The sequence below is a fragment of the Acanthopagrus latus genome, chromosome 13 (genome assembly GCF_904848185.1).
Source record: "Acanthopagrus latus isolate v.2019 chromosome 13, fAcaLat1.1, whole genome shotgun sequence".
Classification (NCBI taxonomy): domain Eukaryota; kingdom Metazoa; phylum Chordata; class Actinopteri; order Spariformes; family Sparidae; genus Acanthopagrus; species Acanthopagrus latus.
The window spans coordinates 26,539,526-26,560,266 of NC_051051.1; the positions used below are offsets into that span (position 1 = coordinate 26,539,526).

At 42.8% G+C, this 20,741-nt stretch overlaps 3 protein-coding genes across 3 annotated transcripts; all 3 read left to right on the top strand.

The window, feature by feature from the left end:
• Window positions 1–4,536: 4,536 nt before the first annotated feature.
• LOC119030676 (odorant receptor 131-2-like) lies at window positions 4,537–6,576 on the top strand. Its single transcript, XM_037118441.1, has one exon. It carries the CDS (start codon window positions 4,751–4,753, stop codon window positions 5,780–5,782), a length of 1,032 nt encoding a protein of 343 aa, XP_036974336.1. The 5' UTR covers window positions 4,537–4,750; the 3' UTR covers window positions 5,783–6,576.
• Window positions 6,577–9,483: 2,907 nt separating this feature from the next.
• LOC119030913 (odorant receptor 131-2-like) lies at window positions 9,484–13,569 on the top strand. The gene has a single exon (XM_037118880.1). It carries the CDS (start codon window positions 9,698–9,700, stop codon window positions 10,727–10,729), a length of 1,032 nt encoding a protein of 343 aa, XP_036974775.1. The 5' UTR covers window positions 9,484–9,697; the 3' UTR covers window positions 10,730–13,569.
• A 161-nt stretch (window positions 13,570–13,730) lies between these two features.
• Window positions 13,731–15,289, top strand: LOC119030916 (odorant receptor 131-2-like). Its single transcript, XM_037118883.1, has one exon. The coding sequence runs from the start codon at window positions 14,294–14,296 to the stop codon at window positions 15,254–15,256; it is 963 nt and encodes a 320-aa protein (XP_036974778.1). The 5' UTR covers window positions 13,731–14,293; the 3' UTR covers window positions 15,257–15,289.
• Window positions 15,290–20,741: the final 5,452 nt, after the last annotated feature.

Sequence of the window (20,741 nt, forward strand, 5' to 3'; positions counted from 1 at the left end):
TCCCTCTCGTCTCTCCAGGTGAGAAATGAGTTGAGGAAGATGAAGGTGAAGAAGGCTGCGTGTCCAGATAGGATCAGCTCCAGGCTCCTCAAGTCCTGTGCAGACCAGCTGTGCAGGATTGTGGAACATATATTCAACCTGAGCCTGAAGCTGGGAAAAGTGCCACTGCTGTGGAAAACCTCCTGCGTGGTACCTGTACCAAAGATCCCTCACCCTAAAGACAGCTACAGACCAGTTGCTCTCACTTCACACCTGATGAAGACCCTGGAGCAGGTCCTTCCTTCCCGCTGCTGTCAGACTTTACAACCAGCACTGCTCCCAAGAGAATATAGACCTCACCCTGTACCCTGCACTGTGCAGTATGTCTGCACAAGGTCACTTCTGTTTTTGCACTATCTGGTCAATTTCCCATACACCCATATTTATTCCATATTTATTATCTGTATTTAAAATCTACATTTAAAAAAACAAAAAAACAAAACAAAAACTGCTGTTAATTTTGCACTACATCATGTAAATATGTACATATGTCTATTTCTTCCCTTTTTAATTTTATTGCTTATTTTTGCTATTGTTCCTGTTGTTGTAATATGTTTCAGTTTTTGTAATACTATGTCGCTGCTGTGACAAACAGATTTCCCCATCTGCGGGACATTAAAGGATTTCTGATTCTGATTCTGATTCTGAAAGAAACACTTTTAATATATGCCACCCCACAGGCCCCTGTTTCTGTGAATGAAATAGCTGGGGGCGGGTTGGTAAGGTAACGCTGAGTGGCTGGTATATGAGGAAATAACAATTTGGACAATTTGTCCAATCACCTTGATGCCTGTCAGTCATGATGAGTCATGATGATGTGACATCAGTTGTTTGTCAGCAAGAAAAAAAAGCAAATGAATAAAAGTTGACAAGATGATGTTTAGCAAGCCTAAACAAAAAAGCGGTGCGCAAAAGAGAAAGGAAAGAAAGAAACAGGATGAAGGTCTGCTGTGTCTGCAGCTGAGCACTGTCGGCCGAGCCGATGCATGTCTCTCTCCCCGGACCGGGAGAGTTATCATTGTTACCAAGGCAAGGCGTAGCAGAAAAAAAAACAAAAAACAAAAATATAGTATAGAGGTATAAAAAAACGTCCGTCTATCGGCCCATTACTGATCGGCCCACCGGGAAATCCCGGTACTCCCGATGGCCAGTCCACCCCTGCAGTAGCATCTCTCTCGAGTGGCTGTGCGCGTGTCCAAGCGCGCGCGTGTGTGTGCGTGTGTGCAGTGTGCACAGTGCGCTTGTGTTTAGGGGGGCACAAAAAAAAAATTGCACCAGGGCCTATCACCATGATGTTATGCTACTGGCTCCTTCAGACCATAAGCATGCACCAAATTGACCTGCGCACATTATTCCACATTAATATGAAAAATCCTGACAGCTGGGATAATGACACGCTGATGATGGCAGCAGGATACGATTGGTGGCCGTCAAAAGCAATATTGTCTCACGCTCATCTGTGACACCATTGCAGCTCTCGGGTGCATGAGACTGGAGTTTGACAGTTTCTATGAAGCCTACCCTGGCAGACAAAATGTCTTTACGATCACTTACACACCTTGTGATTCTCATCTTCGGATAAAGAGAGGGGGGAAAAGTTAGGAATTGTGTCTCTTGGAGCGCTGCCATTGGCACAATCACCCTGGGCAGACTATCAATGCTCACTCGGTGTCAGACTCAGACAAGGAGAGAGGACTCAGATGCAGAAAAGCAGATGTAATGACAGGTTTTATTTTGCTGAATTGCAACTCTTCAGAATGAATTGATAAATCAATCGCTATGAAATACTATGAACAACAGACAAGACAAACAAGACACAGAACATACAGAACGGAAAACGCTCCCGAAGGAGGAATCTACACTGATCTTAAATACTTGACTATAAAACTTAAAAGGAAAACAAAATCTCTCCGAAGAGGTCAGCACACAGGCTATGAAAATTATCTACACTGAGTAATGTAAAAAGGTACAACAAAAGGCGCTCCACACGGCTATCAAAACTTCTGCGTAGCGTAACTGCAACCGCATTCCTCTTCGGATAAGCCGCTCACACATCACGTTATATTGCCGCCTGGCATCCCTCACCTGAGCTGAATAATGTTGGCGGATGTAAACTTTGCTACCCTGGTAGGTGAGCTCATTCCTTTCTCTGGTCACTGCAAGAATCCACTGTTTGTTGTTAAAGTTGTGAAGTTTAATAACGACAGGCCTGTGTAATTTGTCTTTAGCGGCCCGATCTGTGCGCCCTGTCAATCCTAATTGTCCCTCGCTTGGTCTCTAGTCCAAGCATGTCTGGGAGCCAGGTTTCAAAAACTTAATTGCCTGTCGCCCTTCTGTACATACTTTGAGACCGATGACTCTTATATTCTCTCTATGGCTCATATTTTCGATGTCCTCGGTTCAGTCAGTTAATAACTTAACTTTTTGTTCAAGTTCAGTGACTTGGTTCTCCAGGGATGTGGTGTGGTCCTCACCTTCAGAAATGCGGCTCTCAGCTTTCGTTAACCTTTTAATGTTGTCCTCAATGCGGTTGCCCATTCTGTCCAAAGTGAACTGCAGCTCGGCAAACTTCTGCTCCATGAGGGCACTTCTCTGTAACATTCTGGGCAATAGCAGTTGCAACATTTTCCTCCACCAGCACGCCGCCACCATTATCCAAGTTAGCTTCAGCGCTGGCCATGTGTGTCATTTTATTTTTTGCTTCAGTGCGCGTTTTCTTCGATGTTTCTCTCAAATAACTTTTCCTTTCAGCTCCAGACATAGTTGCAAACAAAAACCACCAAAGTAGTTGGGGGTTTAATCCGTAAAAGTGTAGAAACATTTAGGACATTTAGGGCAGGAGGCCAGTGCAAAGTTGAGTTGTACAAAAACTCTCTTTTTAGTGAACTCTGTGTACACAAACAATGCTCTCAATGCTGGTGTTCATGTGTAGAGACCCTGGTGATCCTACAAGCAAAGTTTCATGTTGTGTGGAGCCATCTTAGTGTTTTAAAAATAGAGATTAGAGACTCCCATTGAAAATGAGCTTGACCCGAAAACAAAAATACAGTAAATCTTAAAAGTACCTCTTTCATCACAATTATGTTTTTACACAAAGCTTTTACTCATACACATTACACAGAAAAAAAGCTTAGGTTGCATTTTGGCAAGAGTTTCACTTTAATCTAGTTCCTCTGTTGTGCAGGCGCTTTTGACGCTCCTGGGCCTTAAGCAAATTCTCCTGTGACAGCTGCCCTAGTGTGTGGAGTTTTGCTCTAAGGTCCAGGACATACTGAATTTTGTTTTTACTCAGGCTCGGCCCCTCCTCCCAGCTTTCCATAACCAGGTCCAGAGCCCCCTGCGGTGTTCTGTCAAAGAGAAGTTCAAAGGGAGGCCTGGGGTACCTTCCCCACTGCAAACAACAGAGGATCTAGCCATCTATCCCAATTAAGGCCATCCTTGTGCACAAACTTACGGATCATAGACTTCAAAGTTTTATTCAGACGGTCAACAAGACCATTGGTCTGCAGGTGGTATACGCTAGTCAGAATTGACTTGATGCCCAATAACCCATAAAATTCCCGCAGTGTAGGTGACATAAACGAGGTGCCCTGGTCAGTTAGGATCTCTTTTGGGATCCCCACTCAGGAGATGACCTGAAACAACACCTGCGCCACACTCTTGGCAGAGATTGTGCACAGGGCCACTGTTTCAGGATATCGTGTTGTGTAGTAAATGAGGACTAACACAAAACGATGCACACCGGTGAAACGGCTTGGTGAGGTCCATACCAATCCACTCAAACGGGACCTCCATCTCGGTCAGTGGTAATGGGCGCAAAGGCGCTCTTGGGATGAGCAGCTGGTTAGCATTAAGGGCAAGACGCACACCAGCAGTGTACATCCTTTCGAGTGCTGACAAATTCGTTGTCACTGTTCACGGCCCAATTTTGTGAATTCCATAAGACTCCCCAAATAAAGCTATGCGAGATGAAGATGGCCGAGAATACACTCGAAACAAAACATCCTCACATCCCAAACTCAGAGGACAGTGAACAGAGGTAGACTGAGAAAGCTTCAAAGAAAAAGGTAAGTGACTGCACCAATTGTTGTTTTTCTTATACAATAGCTTAAATATACTTTACAATTCTCTCTCTCTCTCTCTCTCTCTCTCTCTCTCTCTCTACTTTCTCTCTTTTTTTGGTACTTAACTTTTAATAATTTTAAAATCTTTAATGTATAATTTTGAACAATGTACATGCAATTACATGTAAAGAAACTTGTACATCACACATAGGTACATATATAGGTGAGCATATAGGTACATATATAGGTACATATACAAGTGAACATATAAGTACATATATGGGTGCATATATGTACATATAAGGACATATATGTACCTATAGGTACATATAATATATGAAACCGGAAAATTTTATGTATGTTGCATATATTCAAAACCTATATTAAAGCCTATATGTTTATATAGGTTCTTTCTGTGTGGGTTCTGATGTGAACAAGATGCTGATGTAATGATATCATGTGGGGTTGACCTGAGGACAAAGCATATATAGCTTGTGTTGCAGGAAACACCAGCAGCACACCACTTCTGCTGTCTGTGCAAACAAACATGTCCTCTAACTTGCTGACTTGACTGCTCAACTTTGATGAATAATTTGTCGTTCTGAACTCAACAGGTGATTGTGGTGATCATTTTGAGCTTCTTTGACATGATTAACTTTTCTTTGTATGTGTTGCAGTTTACTGGTACAACAAGCCAGAAGAGTCTTTTATTCTTCACATATCGTTCTGTAATGTTGTCTGTGTTGCAGCCAAAGGCTAATATTACCACTTATTTGCAGTATCAAGTATCACATGAGCTAATGTTTTTTAGCATGTTATCTGTGGGATCAAGCTGCTCTTTCTTCTACATTAACAGTGTTTTGCTGTTCACCCTGAGGTCAAAGCAGGTGTTCTGTGAGACATCCCGTTACATCCTGCTGTTCAACCTGCTCCTTGCAGACACTGCTACACTGGTGTCGAACCTTCTGCTCTACATTCTGGCTTTTTTAGGGCTAAGAATTTCATATTATGCATGTGGTCCCCTCATTCTGCTCTCAGTTTTCATGATCACCATCTCCCCTCTCACCTTGGCTGTGATGTCAGTTGAGAGATTTGTGGCTGTGTGCTATCCTCTGAGGCATGCTGCCATCTTTACCATGAGAAGCCTGAGCATCATCATTGCTCTGGTGTGGGCCTTCAGTTTTATTCACATCCTCATTCGAGTTTTTATGCTGTTATATGTGTTCACAACAACCTCCCTTGATCTGCAAATGAATGACTTTTGCAGTATGGAAGCAATGTTTTTCACACCAATCTTTAATTATTTTGAAGAAGCATATTCCAGCATTCTCTTCCTGTCAGTTGGTGCTGTAATCTTTGCCTCCTACATTGGTGTAGTTCTGGTAGCCAGGTCTGCTTCAACAGACAAAGCCTCAGCTAGAAAGGCTCTTCAAACACTTCTGCTTCACCTGATTCAGCTGAGCCTGATTCTTACATCCACCTTGAGCTCCACCATTTTAACATCCATTGCTAGAAGAGTAGGTAGATTAACCCTCAGGCGGATTTACAATGTATGCTTTGTGTGCCTGACTATCCTTCCAAGATGTCTGAGTGCTCTCATCTATGGGCTCAGGGATCAAACCATCAGGCCTGCCCTCAGGCAAAATCTGTGCTGTCGATGGAGATGCTCACTTTTCTGAAACAAGAGCCACTAACAATTTCAAGTGAATGCTTTTCCAATACACACTCTGCTTTTCAGCATGTTACACCATGTTGCTAAATATTTAAGAAGGACAATAATAATAATAAAACAATAATATGTGGTTATTCACCATTTACAAAAGTGATGATTGTATGGAAAGGTTTTGTGTTATTGGCTTTATTACATGTCTCTAAATTATTGTTCTTCTTGAATAACGTAATGGTGGTTTATTTTTCTGTTTGTCAGTGAATGTCCTCAAACAGTTATGATCATGACAATCAGACAGTGAAACAAAAGTGTATAGATGAAAAACACAAGTGTTAAATCGTGAAAGAAGTACATAGTAACGAAGTAACTTCAAATATTCTCTGATTTCAAATCCAGAGAGATGTTAGTCGGAGATACTAAAAATGAACAGTCAAACTGACAAGAGATAGTGTTCAACAACAGTAGCACACATGTATGTTCTAAAAGGTTAATAGGTTTAAATCAAGATTAAAATCTGTTGATCTGTGAAGGAGATTTCATCTTTAATTGGTGACAACAGTTATTTTCTGCTACAGCCGTTTGTTGTCACAAGAAATATAGGTAAGTCTTTGTTTATGCTCGATCTGCCAGGTTCTTTTAGTCTAATGAAATGTGTGTCCTCAAAAGAGGCCTGCAAGTCTTACAGCTTCATTTACTCAGTGTTGTATGACTCTGTGGTGGCATCAGCCATTTTCTATAGAGTAGGCTGCTGCAGCAGCACATCTCAGCAGCAGGTAGGAAGAGATCTGATGAACGTATCAAGAAGGCCAGCTCCACCCTGGGATGCCCTCCTGACCCAGTGCAGGTGTTGGGAGAGAGCAGGATGATGGACAAGCTGTCATCACTGCTGGTGAAGAAGTCCCGCCCCCTGCAGGTCACTGTCACAGCACTGGGCAGCTCCTCCAGCGACAGACTGATACACCCCAAGTGTGTGAAGGATATATGTTCATCAATTATGGACCAATTATCAGGTGCGATAGTCAACATTTATCTGGTGTGGCATGCAGTCAGAAAAGTTACAAGTTACTTTACTTCTTTAATTCATTTAATGATTAAAAAGTACGATATTTGCCTCCAAAATGTAAAGGAAGGAAAGTGTAAAGTAGAAGATACTTAAATAAATACTTAAGTTCCTCAAAATAAGTAAAGTACTTCAGTAAATGTATTACACAAAAAAAAAAAATTGCACCAGGGCCTATCACCATGATGTTATGCTACTGGCTCCTTCAGACCATAAGCATGCACCAAATTGACCTGCGCACATTATTCCACATTAATATGAAAAATCCTGACAGCTGGGATAATGACACGCTGATGATGGCAGCAGGATACGATTGGTGGCCGTCAAAAGCAATATTGTCTCACGCTCATCTGTGACACCATTGCAGCTCTCGGGTGCATGAGACTGGAGTTTGACAGTTTCTATGAAGCCTACCCTGGCAGACAAAATGTCTTTACGATCACTTACACACCTTGTGATTCTCATCTTCGGATAAAGAGAGGGGGGAAAAGTTAGGAATTGTGTCTCTTGGAGCGCTGCCATTGGCACAATCACCCTGGGCAGACTATCAATGCTCACTCGGTGTCAGACTCAGACAAGGAGAGAGGACTCAGATGCAGAAAAGCAGATGTAATGACAGGTTTTATTTTGCTGAATTGCAACTCTTCAGAATGAATTGATAAATCAATCGCTATGAAATACTATGAACAACAGACAAGACAAACAAGACACAGAACATACAGAACGGAAAACGCTCCCGAAGGAGGAATCTACACTGATCTTAAATACTTGACTATAAAACTTAAAAGGAAAACAAAATCTCTCCAAAGAGGTCAGCACACAGGCTATGAAAATTATCTACACTGAGTAATGTAAAAAGGTACAACAAAAGGCGCTCCACACGGCTATCAAAACTTCTGCGTAGCGTAACTGCAACCGCATTCCTCTTCGGATAAGCCGCTCACACATCACGTTATATTGCCGCCTGGCATCCCTCACCTGAGCTGAATAATGTTGGCGGATGTAAACTTTGCTACCCTGGTAGGTGAGCTCATTCCTTTCTCTGGTCACTGCAAGAATCCACTGTTTGTTGTTAAAGTTGTGAAGTTTAATAACGACAGGCCTGTGTAATTTGTCTTTAGCGGCCCGATCTGTGCGCCCTGTCAATCCTAATTGTCCCTCGCTTGGTCTCTAGTCCAAGCATGTCTGGGAGCCAGGTTTCAAAAACTTAATTGCCTGTCGCCCTTCTGTACATACTTTGAGACCGATGACTCTTATATTCTCTCTATGGCTCATATTTTCGATGTCCTCGGTTCAGTCAGTTAATAACTTAACTTTTTGTTCAAGTTCAGTGACTTGGTTCTCCAGGGATGTGGTGTGGTCCTCACCTTCAGAAATGCGGCTCTCGGCTTTCGTTAACCTTTTAATGTTGTCCTCAATGCGGTTGCCCATTCTGTCCAAAGTGAACTGCAGCTCGGCAAACTTCTGCTCCATGAGGGCACTTCTCTGTAACATTCTGGGCAATAGCAGGTGCAACATTTTCCTCCACCAGCACGCCGCCACCATTATCCAAGTTAGCTTCAGCGCTGGCCATGTGTGTCATTTTATTTTTTGCTTCAGTGCGCGTTTTCTTCGATGTTTCTCTCAAATAACTTTTCCTTTCAGCTCCAGACATAGTTGCAAACAAAAACCACCAAAGTAGTTGGGGGTTTAATCCGTAAAAGTGTAGAAACATTTAGGACATTTAGGGCAGGAGGCCAGTGAAGTGGACCCTCTCACTCTGACTGTATCACATGACCCCCCAAAAGAAAGCTTTTGAACAACTCACCTTAGCAGTAGCTTGTTCCGCTCCCAGTCATCATGGTAGCCAAAAAGTATCGATCTCCGAATGCAACATGACTTTGACGAGAGTAAAGGTGGACCGGTACTGTCTTCCAGCAACATTTGAGGCACCTTTTTCAACTTCAAGGTCAATATTGGTTTTCACTAATGACAAAACAATGAATTATCCGTGCATTTATATGGAACTAAGCTTTAGGAGCGGTCCACCTTAATTCACTTCCACGTTACATCGCATTCGGAGATCGATGCTTCTCACTGGCAGGATAGCGGCGAGCGGAGGAAACATCTGCTAAGCTGAGTTGTACAAAAACTCTCTTTTTAGTGAACTCTGTGTACACAAACAATGCTCTCAATGCTGGTGTTCATGTGTAGAGACCCTGGTGAAGAAAAAGGTAAGTGACTGCACCAATTGTTGTTTTTCTTATACAATAGCTTAAATATACTTTACAATTCTCTCTCTCTCTCTCTCTCTCTCTACTTTCTCTCTTTTTTTGGTACTTAACTTTTAATAATTTTAAAATCTTTAATGTATAATTTTGAACAATGTACGTGCAATTACATGTAGAGAAACTTGTACATCACACATAGGTACATATATAGGTGAGCATATAGGTGCATATATAGGTACATATAGGTACATATACAAGTGAACATATAAGTACATATATGGGTGCATATATGTACATATATGTACATATAAGGACATATATGTACCTATAGGTACATATAATATATGAAACCGGAACATTTTATGTATGTTGCATATATTCAAAACCTATATCAAAGCCTATATGTTTATATAGGTTCTTTCTGTGTGGGTTCTGATGTGAACAAGATGCTGATGTAATGATATCATGTGGGGTTGACCTGAGGACAAAGCATATATAGCTTGTGTTGCAGGAAACACCAGCAGCACACCACTTCTGCTGTCTGTGCAAACAAACATGTCCTCTAACTTGCTGACTTGACTGCTCAACTTTGATGAATAATTTGTCGTTCTGAACTCAACAGGTTATTGTGGTGATCATTTTGAGCTTCTTTGACATGATGATCTTTACTTTGTTTGTGTTGCAGTTTACTGGTACAACAAGCCAAAAGAGTCTTTTTTTCTTCACATATCATTCTGTAATGTTGTCTGTGTTGCAGCCAAAGGCTAATATTACCACTTATTTGCAGTATCAAGCATCACATGAGATAATGTTGTTTGGCACATTATCTGTGGGATCAAGCTGCTCTTTCTTCTACATTAACAGTGTTTTGCTGTTCACCCTGAGGTCAAAGCAGGTGTTCTGTGAGACATCCCGTTACATCCTGCTGTTCAACCTGCTCTTTGCAGACACTGCTACACTGGTGTCGAACCTTCTACTATACTTTCTGGCTTCTTTACGGATAAAAATTTCATATTATGCATGTGGTCCCCTCATTCTGCTCTCAGTTTTCACCATCACCATCTCCCCTCTCACCTTGGCTGTGATGTCATTTGAGAGATTTGTGGCTGTGTGCTATCCTCTGAGGCATGCTGCCATCTTTACCATGAGAAGCCTGAGCATCATCATTGCTCTGGTGTGGGCCTTCAGTTTTATTCACATCCTCATTCGAGTTTTTATGCTGTTATATGTGTTCACAACAACCTCCCTTGATCTGCATATGAATGACTTTTGCAGTAAGGAAGCAATGTTTTTTGTACCAATCTTTAATGATTTTGAGGAAGCATATTCCAGCATTCTCTTCCTGTCAGTTGGTGCTGTAATCTTTGCCTCCTACATTGGTGTAGTTCTGGTAGCCAGGTCTGCTTCAACAGACAAAGCCTCAGCTAGAAAGGCTCTTCAAACACTTCTGCTTCACCTGATTCAACTTTGCCTGATTCTTACCTCCACCTTGAACACCACCATCATGGTAGCCATTGCAAAAACACTTGGGAGATTAGCCCTCATGCGGATTTACAATGTATGCTTTGTGTGCCTGACTATCCTTCCAAGATGTCTGAGTGCTCTCATCTATGGGCTCAGGGATCAAACCATCAGGCCTGCCCTCAGGCAAAATCTGTGCTGTCGATGGAGATGCTCACTTTTCTGAAACAAGAGCCACTGACAATTTCAAGTGAATGCTTTTTCAATACACACTCTGCTTTTCAGCATGTTACACCATGTTGCTAAATGTAGAAAAAGGACAATAATGACTATAACTACTACAACAACAACAACAACAATAATAATAATAACTAATAAAAATAATAATCTGTGGTTATTCACCATTTACAAAAGTGATAATTGTATGGAAAGATTTTGTATTATTGGCTTTATTACATGTCATGTCTGTTAATTATTAAATCAATAAATGTGTTCTTGCATAATATCGGCAGTTTATTATTTCTGTCCTCAGACAGTTGTGATCATAAGATTCAGACAGAAACAAAAAAGTACAGATGAAAAACACAAATGACAAATAGCATAAAAAGTAAGTACAAGTAATGTATTCTCTGATTTCAAATTGAAAAAGATGTTAGCTACGCATACAGAAGTGTTGAAAGACTTTGTTTTTGCTATATCTGCCAGGTATTTTTTGTCCAATCAGATGTATGTACTCACAGGAGGCCCACAAGCTGTACAGCTCAATTTTTAGTGTTGTATAAAGTACCCAATAGTCATACTTGAGTGAAATCTTTAAGTATCTGATACCTACCTAAGTATCGAAAGCAATTTTATGCCAATAAATGTGATTAAGTATCAAAATGACCACTAAAAGTAAATTATACATATATTTACATGTATGTAATATTGTATCATATAGGTTGAACAATTATGGGCCTGGCCAATTATTAGGTGTGACAGTCAGCATTTTTCTGGTTCAGCATGCAGTCAGAAAATTAACTATTTACTTTTCAATTAATCTAATGATTTAAAAGTACAATATTTGCCCCCAAAATCTAGAGTAATTAATATGAAGTAGCAGAAAAGGGAAATACTAAAGTAAAATATGAGTTCCTACAAATAAGTAAAGTACTTAAGTAAATTTCTTTAGTTACACTCCATCACAGGATTTACCACATTTACTCCTTTTAATTTGTCTGGCAGTGTGTTTAAATGTGACATTAGTGAGTTTAGAATTTTTTTAAAATAAGAATTTAAACATTCTATATGTTACTTTTAACTGGTTATGAATCAATTTAACTCTGGTGGCAGTGTGTAGAGCCCCCTGCAGTGTCCTGCCAAAGAGAAGTTCAAGGGGAGAAAATCCAATGGAGGCCTTGGCCTGTCCAACACTTTTTGCAGAGATAGTGCGTGGGGGCACTGCTTCGGATATAGCATTGCGCAGGCCACAGGGTCTAATACAAAATGATACCCCCATGTGCAGCAGTGAAACGGCCCTACGAGGTCCATACCAATCCACTCAAAAGGAACCTTCATCAGTGGTCACAGGCACAAGGTGCTCTTGGGATGGCCAGCTGGTTAGCATTCAGGGCAAGACGCACACCAGCTGTGTACATCCTTTCGAATGCCAGGCCAATAGAATCAGGCCATTATCTGGTTTTGTGTTTTGTCACCCTCCATGTGCCCTACCATTGGGTTATAATGAGCCACCTGGAAAACAGTTTCTCTGTGGCCTTTTACCAGCAACTGAGTAATTTCCTATACAATCTGTCCCTGATTAATGGGAAGAGTGGATATGCCTGCTCAGCGTCTGGGTGCACCAGTTTTTATCACTTAGTCCTTGGCAAAGCGTAGAGTATCATCATGAAACCTCCTACAAATGCCTCGCCAGTGTCCCCTCCCCGTCCGCAGCATCAGACAACCTCGCATCACCACTGAGCTCAGCACACATATCCCATGTCCTTAACAGTCATGAATGCGCCTCCAGTTATTGCCCCTCTAACCTATTAAACCCAGGCCAATCCGTGCCCAAAATTCAGCAGTGCACCAGATGGGAGTTAATTGCAGCCTTAACACTATGCTGTTTCCCTCTTTGTCTAATATCCACTGACACCACAGGGCAGCTGTCCATGCACCTAAGATCCACAGAGGATGCCTCCACCAAAGCCCTGATTTGAACCAGGTTCCGGTGGATTATAGACAGCAAGAATCCACCATTGCCTGATATATACACCCCTTAACTCCTTACTGGAACACTGTATGTCACCCCTGGACCGGGGGAGGGGAGGGTGTAGGAAAGCCAACAACCCGGATCCTGGTTCTCCAGGATGATCCTCCGAGAGGGCAATGGCGGCCATCAGGTCCGGCGGTCGGTGACTCCACACTCACTCTGAAGTCAAAGTCAGGAGTTCCTCCAAAAACTGCTCCATCACAGTCTGCTTGAGCATTTGTCCCTCACCAGTGTCCTCCCCCAGCTGCAGCTAACTGGTCACAGTGTCCGTAAGCTGCAGAGATGAAGGGCCGGCCAATGGACCACAGCCGGATGGTCTGGAACTGACAACAGTGATCCTCAGAGGAGTAGCCCATCCAGTTGAGGACGGTTTTCTTGATAGCCTGGAAGCTCCCCCACATGGAGGTCGGCAGGCCCAGGGCTGCAGTCTGGGCTTCCCCCAACAGTAAGGGAAGTAGCCACACAGCCCACTCCACTGCCAGCCAGCCGCATGCAACTGCCGTCGATTTGAATATCTCCAGGAAACTCTGGAGGTCATCCCCTGCTGCCAGTTTGTGCAGAGAGATACCCGAGAGCGAGAGGGAGATAGTGACCTTGCCCCTGACTGAGCCAGCAGTGACTGCAGCAGCTGGGTCTGCCTCTCCGTTAGCGCCTCTAACTGCTGCCTGTTCACCACCACTTGTTCCCGCTGCATCACAGCAATCTCCCCCAACATCTGACCCAGAGCTGTAAAAAGCTTAAGATGCTGCAGCTTCATCATCCTGTGTGTCGGCCTGTCCGCAGCTTCTCCGTGCTGCTCTCCCCTGCATCTCCCCTCTGACTGGATTTAAAGGGATACTGTGATTAGTAAACAGTTGCCAGCTTTGCCGATCACTCACCTGGCACTGCTCTCCTGAGCCCTCACCACCTCTCTCTCTCCCGCTGCCGCATCTCGACCACACAATATCACATTTTCTTACAAATAGGACCTTTAAAACAACAAAAACAACAACTGGCATTATCAACAGGATGTGGAGGATAAACTGTGCCAATGTTATGGCATTATAACAATATGTTTTATTGATTTTTGAGTAAATTGTTTGTCTGCAGTTTAGTAATTATTTTATAACTGTTGGTGGTGAAACAAATAGCCCCATACGGTATAATAAAGATGACCTTGAACTAGTAAGCTGTGTGAGATAATGGGGTTAATGTGAAAAAGACAGAGGTAAAGAGTTACACTGCTAATTTCTCATATGAAAAAGATGCTGATGTAATGAGATCATTTGGGATTCAACCAAGGACAAAGCATATATAGCTTGTGTTGCAGGAAACACCAGCAGCACACCACTTCTGCTGTCTGTGCAAACAAACATGTCCTCTAACTTGCTGACTTGACTGCTCAACTTTGATGAATAATTTGTCGTTCTGAACTCAACAGGTGATTGTGGTGATCATTTTGAGCTTCTTTGACATGATTAACTTTACTTTGTATGTGTTGCAGTTTACTGGTACAACAAGCCAATAGAGTCTTTTTTTTTTTCTTCACGTCATTCTGTAATGTTGTCTGTGTTGCAGCCAAAGGCTAATATCACCACTTATTTGGAGTATCTACAATCACATGAGATAATGTTGTTTGGCACATTATCTGTGGGATCAAGCTGCTCTTTCTTCTACATTAACAGTGTTTTGCTGTTCACCCTGAGGTCAAAGCAGGTGTTTTGTGAGACATCCCGTTACATCCTGCTGTTCAACCTGCTCTTTGCAGACACTGCTACACTGGTATCGAACCTCTTGCTCTACTTTCTGTCTTCTTTAAGGATAAAAATGTCATATTATGCATGTGGTCCCCTCATTCTGCTCTCAGTTTTCACGATCACCATCTCCCCTCTCACCTTGGCTGTGATGTCATTTGAGAGATTTGTGGCTGTGTGCTATCCTCTGAGGCATGCTGCCATCTTTACCATGAGAAGCCTGAGCATCATCATTGCTCTGGTGTGGGCCTTCAGTTTTATTCACATCCTCATTCGAGTTTTTATGCTGTTATATGTGTTCACAACAACCTCCCTTGATCTGCATATGAATGACTTTTGCAGTAAGGAAGCAATGTTTTTTGCACCAATCTTTAATGATTTTGAGGAAGCATATTCCAGCATTCTCTTCCTGTCAGTTGGTGCTGTAATCTTTGCCTCCTACATTGGTGTAGCTCTGGTAGCCAGGTCTGCTTCAACAGACAAAGCCTCAGCTAGAAAGGCTCTTCAAACACTTCTGCTTCACCTGATTCAACTTTGCCTGATTCTTACCTCCACCTTGAACACCACCATCATGGTAGCCATTGCAAAAACACTTGGGAGATTAGCCCTCATGCGGATTTACAATGTATGCTTTGTGTGCCTGACTATCCTTCCAAGATGTCTGAGTGCTCTCATCTATGGACTCAGGGATCAAACCATCAGGCCTGCCCTCAGGCAAAATCTGTGCTGTCGATGGAGATGCTCACTTTTCCGAAACAAGAGCCAGTAACAATTTACAATTTACAATGCTTTTCAATACACACTCAACTGCTACTACATATAATAATAATAACAACAACAACAACAATTATTATTATTATTATTATTATTATTATTATTATTATTATTATTATTATTATTATCTGTGTTTATGCAGTCTGCCATTCATAAAAGTGATGATTACTAAGTTCTCTTATAATGTCACATAATTTCTGTTTGTCTATGAGCTGTCCTCGGAGAGTTATGACTCTGTATAGATGAAAATACAAATAAATTATGTTAAATTGTGTTAGACGTATGTACATGTTTTTGGATCACCAAATATACGTGGGCAGCCATTGATATACCTGATCAACCCACCTAAGTTATCTATGCATGGGAAACATACTAAATATAATAACCTAGTGACATTATGGCAGTAAGTGTAGTTAAGAGTCAAAAGTAAGTAAAATAAAACTAAACCTCTGTATACTATTTTTCTTTTCGGAATCTGTTTTTTCCCCATCATAAAGTTGCAGATTTAAAACATTGTTTTGTTTAGCTCTGATGCTGATGTAAACTGCAAAGTAACTGACAAAAGAAATACTCAAGTGAAGTACAGGATTCTTAAAATCGTACTCAAGTACAATACTTGTATTCAAGTAATCAAATGTATTGACATTACATTAATATATGCACAAATGAATACATAGAAGTATGTATGTGTAACACTTGCCAGTCCATATCTATGACACAACATGCTTTGTGTCAGTATACAGTAAAAAATACAATCTAAACAATCTGTCCAGTTCCCCCAGTATTGCATTGGTGTTGCTGTAATGTGACTGAATTTGTTTTCCATTGTCCAAAGTACTGTATAATACGAAATACTATTGTTTTATGTAATAACTATCATTATATACAGTACTGTGATAGAAGGAAAAAGAAAACACAAGGGCAGCACTGTAGGTTTAACAGTACGTTTATGTTTCCATGAAGCTGTCCTTGGCTGCAGTCTGTTGATATGTAAAAGATATTTTAGGGTTTTTTGGTAATAGCAGCAAATGAAGTCCTGAAACTGCAAGGTGTACAGCTTCATTTGCTACATTGAATTATTTAAAATTGACTGACAGTGTTTAATAGTGACAAAAGTGAGTCTGAGCAGAGCAGTTTTACATAAATGAAAGCTGTTGTTAGTGGGATTGAAATGCACTACAATTGACTTTGAACTGGTTATGAAGCAGTCCCAATTTAACATTGACGCCTCCATATGACTTACATAAGCAAGACCATAAAGAAAAGATTGGCAATTGCTGAATTATTTTTTTTTATTTTTTTTTTTTTAGTTATTCTAAATCGGACCCTGTGTCAATTGGAATGAACATATTTAAAACATGAGTTACCAAAAATTATTTTTTTTTATGTTGGAGAGGAGTCAGAATCAGTTAAAAAACTGCTGAGTGTGAAGCAGTTTTTTACAGCCTGAGAAGCGAACCTGCTCTGTTGTCATAGAGAGTATGCCCTGTGAATTCTCCATCTTTCAGGGGGCACAAACTCAATCCACAATGTGTGTGGCAGGCCTGTTTCTAGAGAGCCAGTCCTTCAGTGGCCAGGCCCAATGCTGAAGGCCCTGGGGAAAGGGGTGAAACATAACCCCCTGAGCCTGTGAAAGTAGATCCTTCTGGACTGGGAGCTCCCATGGTGTCCTATCAATCGGTGGGGGAGGCCAGGGAACCAGACCATGTGAGGCCTGTTTGGGACCAGGACTGACTACACTTTCTCAATCTGAATCCTCTGTAGGAGGAGAGGAAGGTAACCGATTGGGGGAAAATGCATACAGAAGGCCTTGGAGCAACTGATGAGCCAAAGTGTCTGTTCCAAGGGTCGGCCTAAATCTGAAGAGGCACCTATGTACTGGTCTCCTGTCTCTCAAGGGTCAGAATCATTGTGGCAGCCCGGGAACCATGCCCAGGAAATGCGTAACCTGACATGGTACCAGCTTTTATTGTCATGCTTGAAGAGAAGACTTAGGCCCTGAATATGTTTAAAAGTTGGGCCAATTGGTAGTGACCCTGGTCTCCTGTCTGCGCCCATACCAGCCAATGGTCCATACAGGTAAGAATTCTGAGTCCATTCTAACCTCAGAGGGCCAAAGCCTGCAACCATGCACCTGCCTTTTCCATGACGGTACATGGGGCCGTTGAGGTCTCCTCCATCTCAGAGGGGGAGGACTTGTTTACGATAAAATTATAAACTTTGTATTTGAAGGTGCAAGTGACCCTCTCAGATGGGGATCTATGGGGATGTGGAGATAGCGGGAACAGAACAAGCCTGCTAATCACTTGGCTCTACCTCTTGGACTTCTACTTTGACCAAGAGGGTGGCAACCTCTGCCCGTGACACCTCCCTGTGCTGTGGGTCTTTCACTGACGGAACCATTACTGTTCTCATCATGGGGTGGGTGGTCGGTCATGGGTCGTAGTTGAAACCATCCAGGGGTCTGTGACCAGGGCTGAGGACATGCAGAGGCATGCTGGGTTCTCCCCGTCATCAGGAGGAAGGTAGTGCCTGTCTCTAACTGCCCTGCCTTGAGGCGACCAAATAAGGCCTCATGTCTACAGGGGGTGGATGAGGGCATTCAGCCTGAGGGATAGCTGATCGGTGTCCACCCTGATGGTAATCATAAGTACCCAGCACTTCTGGTGCAATACGGCACGCCTTTTGACCTCACCACTGCAAAGCAGGAGCCTCTAGGTCAAACATGGCAGATAGCTATATTGTTAACTTCATTTAACAGACTTGGTCCTCCAGCTGCACCCGCGATTGGGACAACCATAAATGGTGCTTCATCAACCACAGTCCAGTGTCTGCCCGTGGCTGAGAAGAGGGGAGGCCTTCCTTCTGTGTCTCCGGAAACAGTGATTCTACAGGAATTACGGCTTTGCAGTCATCCCTGTCCTGCATGTTCTAGTCAATGGAGGGGTGGGGGAGCGGGCAGGGACAGGGCCTGGTAATAATTATGAGCTTAGCTCATTTAGCTCTTCTTGGGACACTTAGTTTGATAAGCTACTGGAGTGGAAATGGTAGGCCTTTTCCCTTTAAACAAGACACACCATGCCTCCCTAATTGGACTTTACTGGCATGATACAGGAATTTGCGTAGGAGCCAGGGCAAGACACACATTCCCAAAGGTGCCACCTTGTTGAAGTTTGTTATTGTTATTATCCATGCCCATCTCCCGCAGACACAAACAGACACAAACCACGTTTAGTTATTATTCTTACATAGCCACATACATATATTACCTCATTGTCATGCAAACAGGGCTGTTTGTGGGATGTGTTTCTCCCACTTCACAATATTTATTTACATTTACATTAAGAGCATTTCTCAGATGCTTTGTCCGTTCATTGCTTCTGTTCCTGCTTCTGTCCACATCTGCTTGGTGTTTTTGTGTGTGATGTCTCCTCCAAGTTCCTTCCTACAAGTTCTTTGTGTCATGTCTACAGTCTCCAGTTGTTGATATGTTTTTTGCATTTCTAATTTGAACTTTGCTTTATGGTTGTACTTTGTCTTGCTGTTTTGTTGCTACTTGCATTCAGCTTTTGTTAAATAAAAGCTTGCCTTTAGTTCCCCCTCAACCCTGCCTCATGTCTTATGAGTAACTGCATTCGGGTCCACCTCCTCCTTATCTTTCCCCTTTAAACCCCAGCATGACAGAATGAGCAGACCAAGAAAAAATGGACCCAGCAGGTACTGGACTGGAAATTATTCAATGGTATCAGGACTTCATGACAAATCCCACCAGCAGGGCTCAGCAGATTTCTGCTAGCCACCATTTCTTCCACTCCACCCCAGCTCATGCCACGGCCCAAATCCACACCTCAGCTCCAGCCCCAGTCCATGCCTTGGCCTCAGCCCATGCCTCAGCCTCAATCCTGGACAAGCCTTCAATGGACACCTTTTGGGGGAACCTGCCTTGCCTACAAAGTGCCCCCACCGAGAAAGCGACGTTCCTGACCATGTTCTGGCTCCCTGTTCTGATGCTCCTCACTGCAGCCTGGGGCTTCATCTTCACTGCAGTGCAGCGCATCAGAACCATGCCTGCCCACAGCCCCAGCTCCAGTGGTGACAGTCCAGCAAACATGCGCTGGATCATCCACTTTAACGGCATGGCTGACAACTGTTCATGCTCCTTCTTCGGCGGTCGACACCTGCCAGTGGTTCTCAGTCGGCGGCCCAGTCAACACCTGCCAGTGGTTCTCAGTCAATGGCCCAGTCGACACTTGCCAGTGGTTCTCAGTCAGCAGCCCGGTCAACACCTGCCAGTGGTTCCCAGTCGAAGGCCTGGTCGACACCTGCCAGTGGTTCCTATTCAGTGGCCCAGCCAACACCTGCCAGTGGTTTCCAGTTGGCGGTCCAGACGGCACCTATTCCTGATCCACGGTTGGAGGTCCAACCAACACCAGTTCCTGTTCCTCAGTCAGAGGCCCAGCCAAGTCTTGTCCCAGCCCCTCGGTCGGAGGTCCATCCGAGTCCTGTCCCAGCTCCTCAATAAACTGCACTTTTTCTCACCACAAGTAAATCTCCTTGCAATCTGTTGGGAAACATTACCTGGAAAAGACAAGCTACGTATTCCGACCACTTGTAGGATTAGTGGGAGTTCATCACTTTCAATGCCCACAAAACCTCAGCTTTCAGTCCTTCTGTTGTCTCGCAGTTGAAATTGCAGCCGCCGAAGCAACTTGCAACGACCGTTTCTGCAGTGTTCAGCAGCCACCATATGTTTCTTGCCCATCATGTGGCTTACTAATGCCGCTTCTCCCATGCTGGAAATGTCGAAGGACTTCATGCAAAGTCTGCAATTTGCACATCCGTGTTCAGCGACTTTCAGTAGCCAAATTTTAAACCTTGTTTAAGTCACTCGTTAAAACTACACTTTCCTGGCATTTTTGTCATCAAATACACCATCTCAAAATCCATGTGTGGAGGGTTGAGTGAAACAAGCGGATCCAGTGTTCCGCTTGTTTCCGCTAACGTCAGCTGCTGCATCACCTTTATAGCGTGACGCTATTATATCATTTTATTTATGTTTTATGCATCTTAGATATTATCCACGCGATATGTCCATGACTTTTCCAAAACTTTACAGGAAATGTTATTTTTTATTAACTTTTCAAGGACCTAGAAAATGCATTTTCAATTTCCAAAACTTTTCCAAGTTTTCACTGGACACTGGACCCTGTTCACTGCAGTACAAAGCTGAGCGTCTGGGCTGGAGAAGCTCTCTACTTCTCCAAACTGAGGCTGCACTGATTGATGATTACGGTAGGGAACAGATCCACTATAGATATGTACTTTATATGACCCCACTTCAAAAAACACAAACTATCCCTTTTAGCCTGTGATCTGTCTGTTACTTATGGTTTTGTTAGGTTTTCTTTATTTTTGTATAGTGCAACCCCACTAATTTGTTATTTCCTCCCTTTTCAGTTGCTGTGGGCCAGTGGTGGTGG

Bases quoted from the DNA above. Each gene is read 5' to 3' on its own strand.
- LOC119030913 (XM_037118880.1), top strand. From the start codon at position 9,698: ATGATGATCTTTACTTTGTTTGTGTTGCAGTTTACTGGTACAACAAGC.
- LOC119030916 (XM_037118883.1), top strand. From the start codon at position 14,294: ATGTTGTCTGTGTTGCAGCCAAAGGCTAATATCACCACTTATTTGGAG.
- LOC119030676 (XM_037118441.1), top strand. From the start codon at position 4,751: ATGATTAACTTTTCTTTGTATGTGTTGCAGTTTACTGGTACAACAAGC.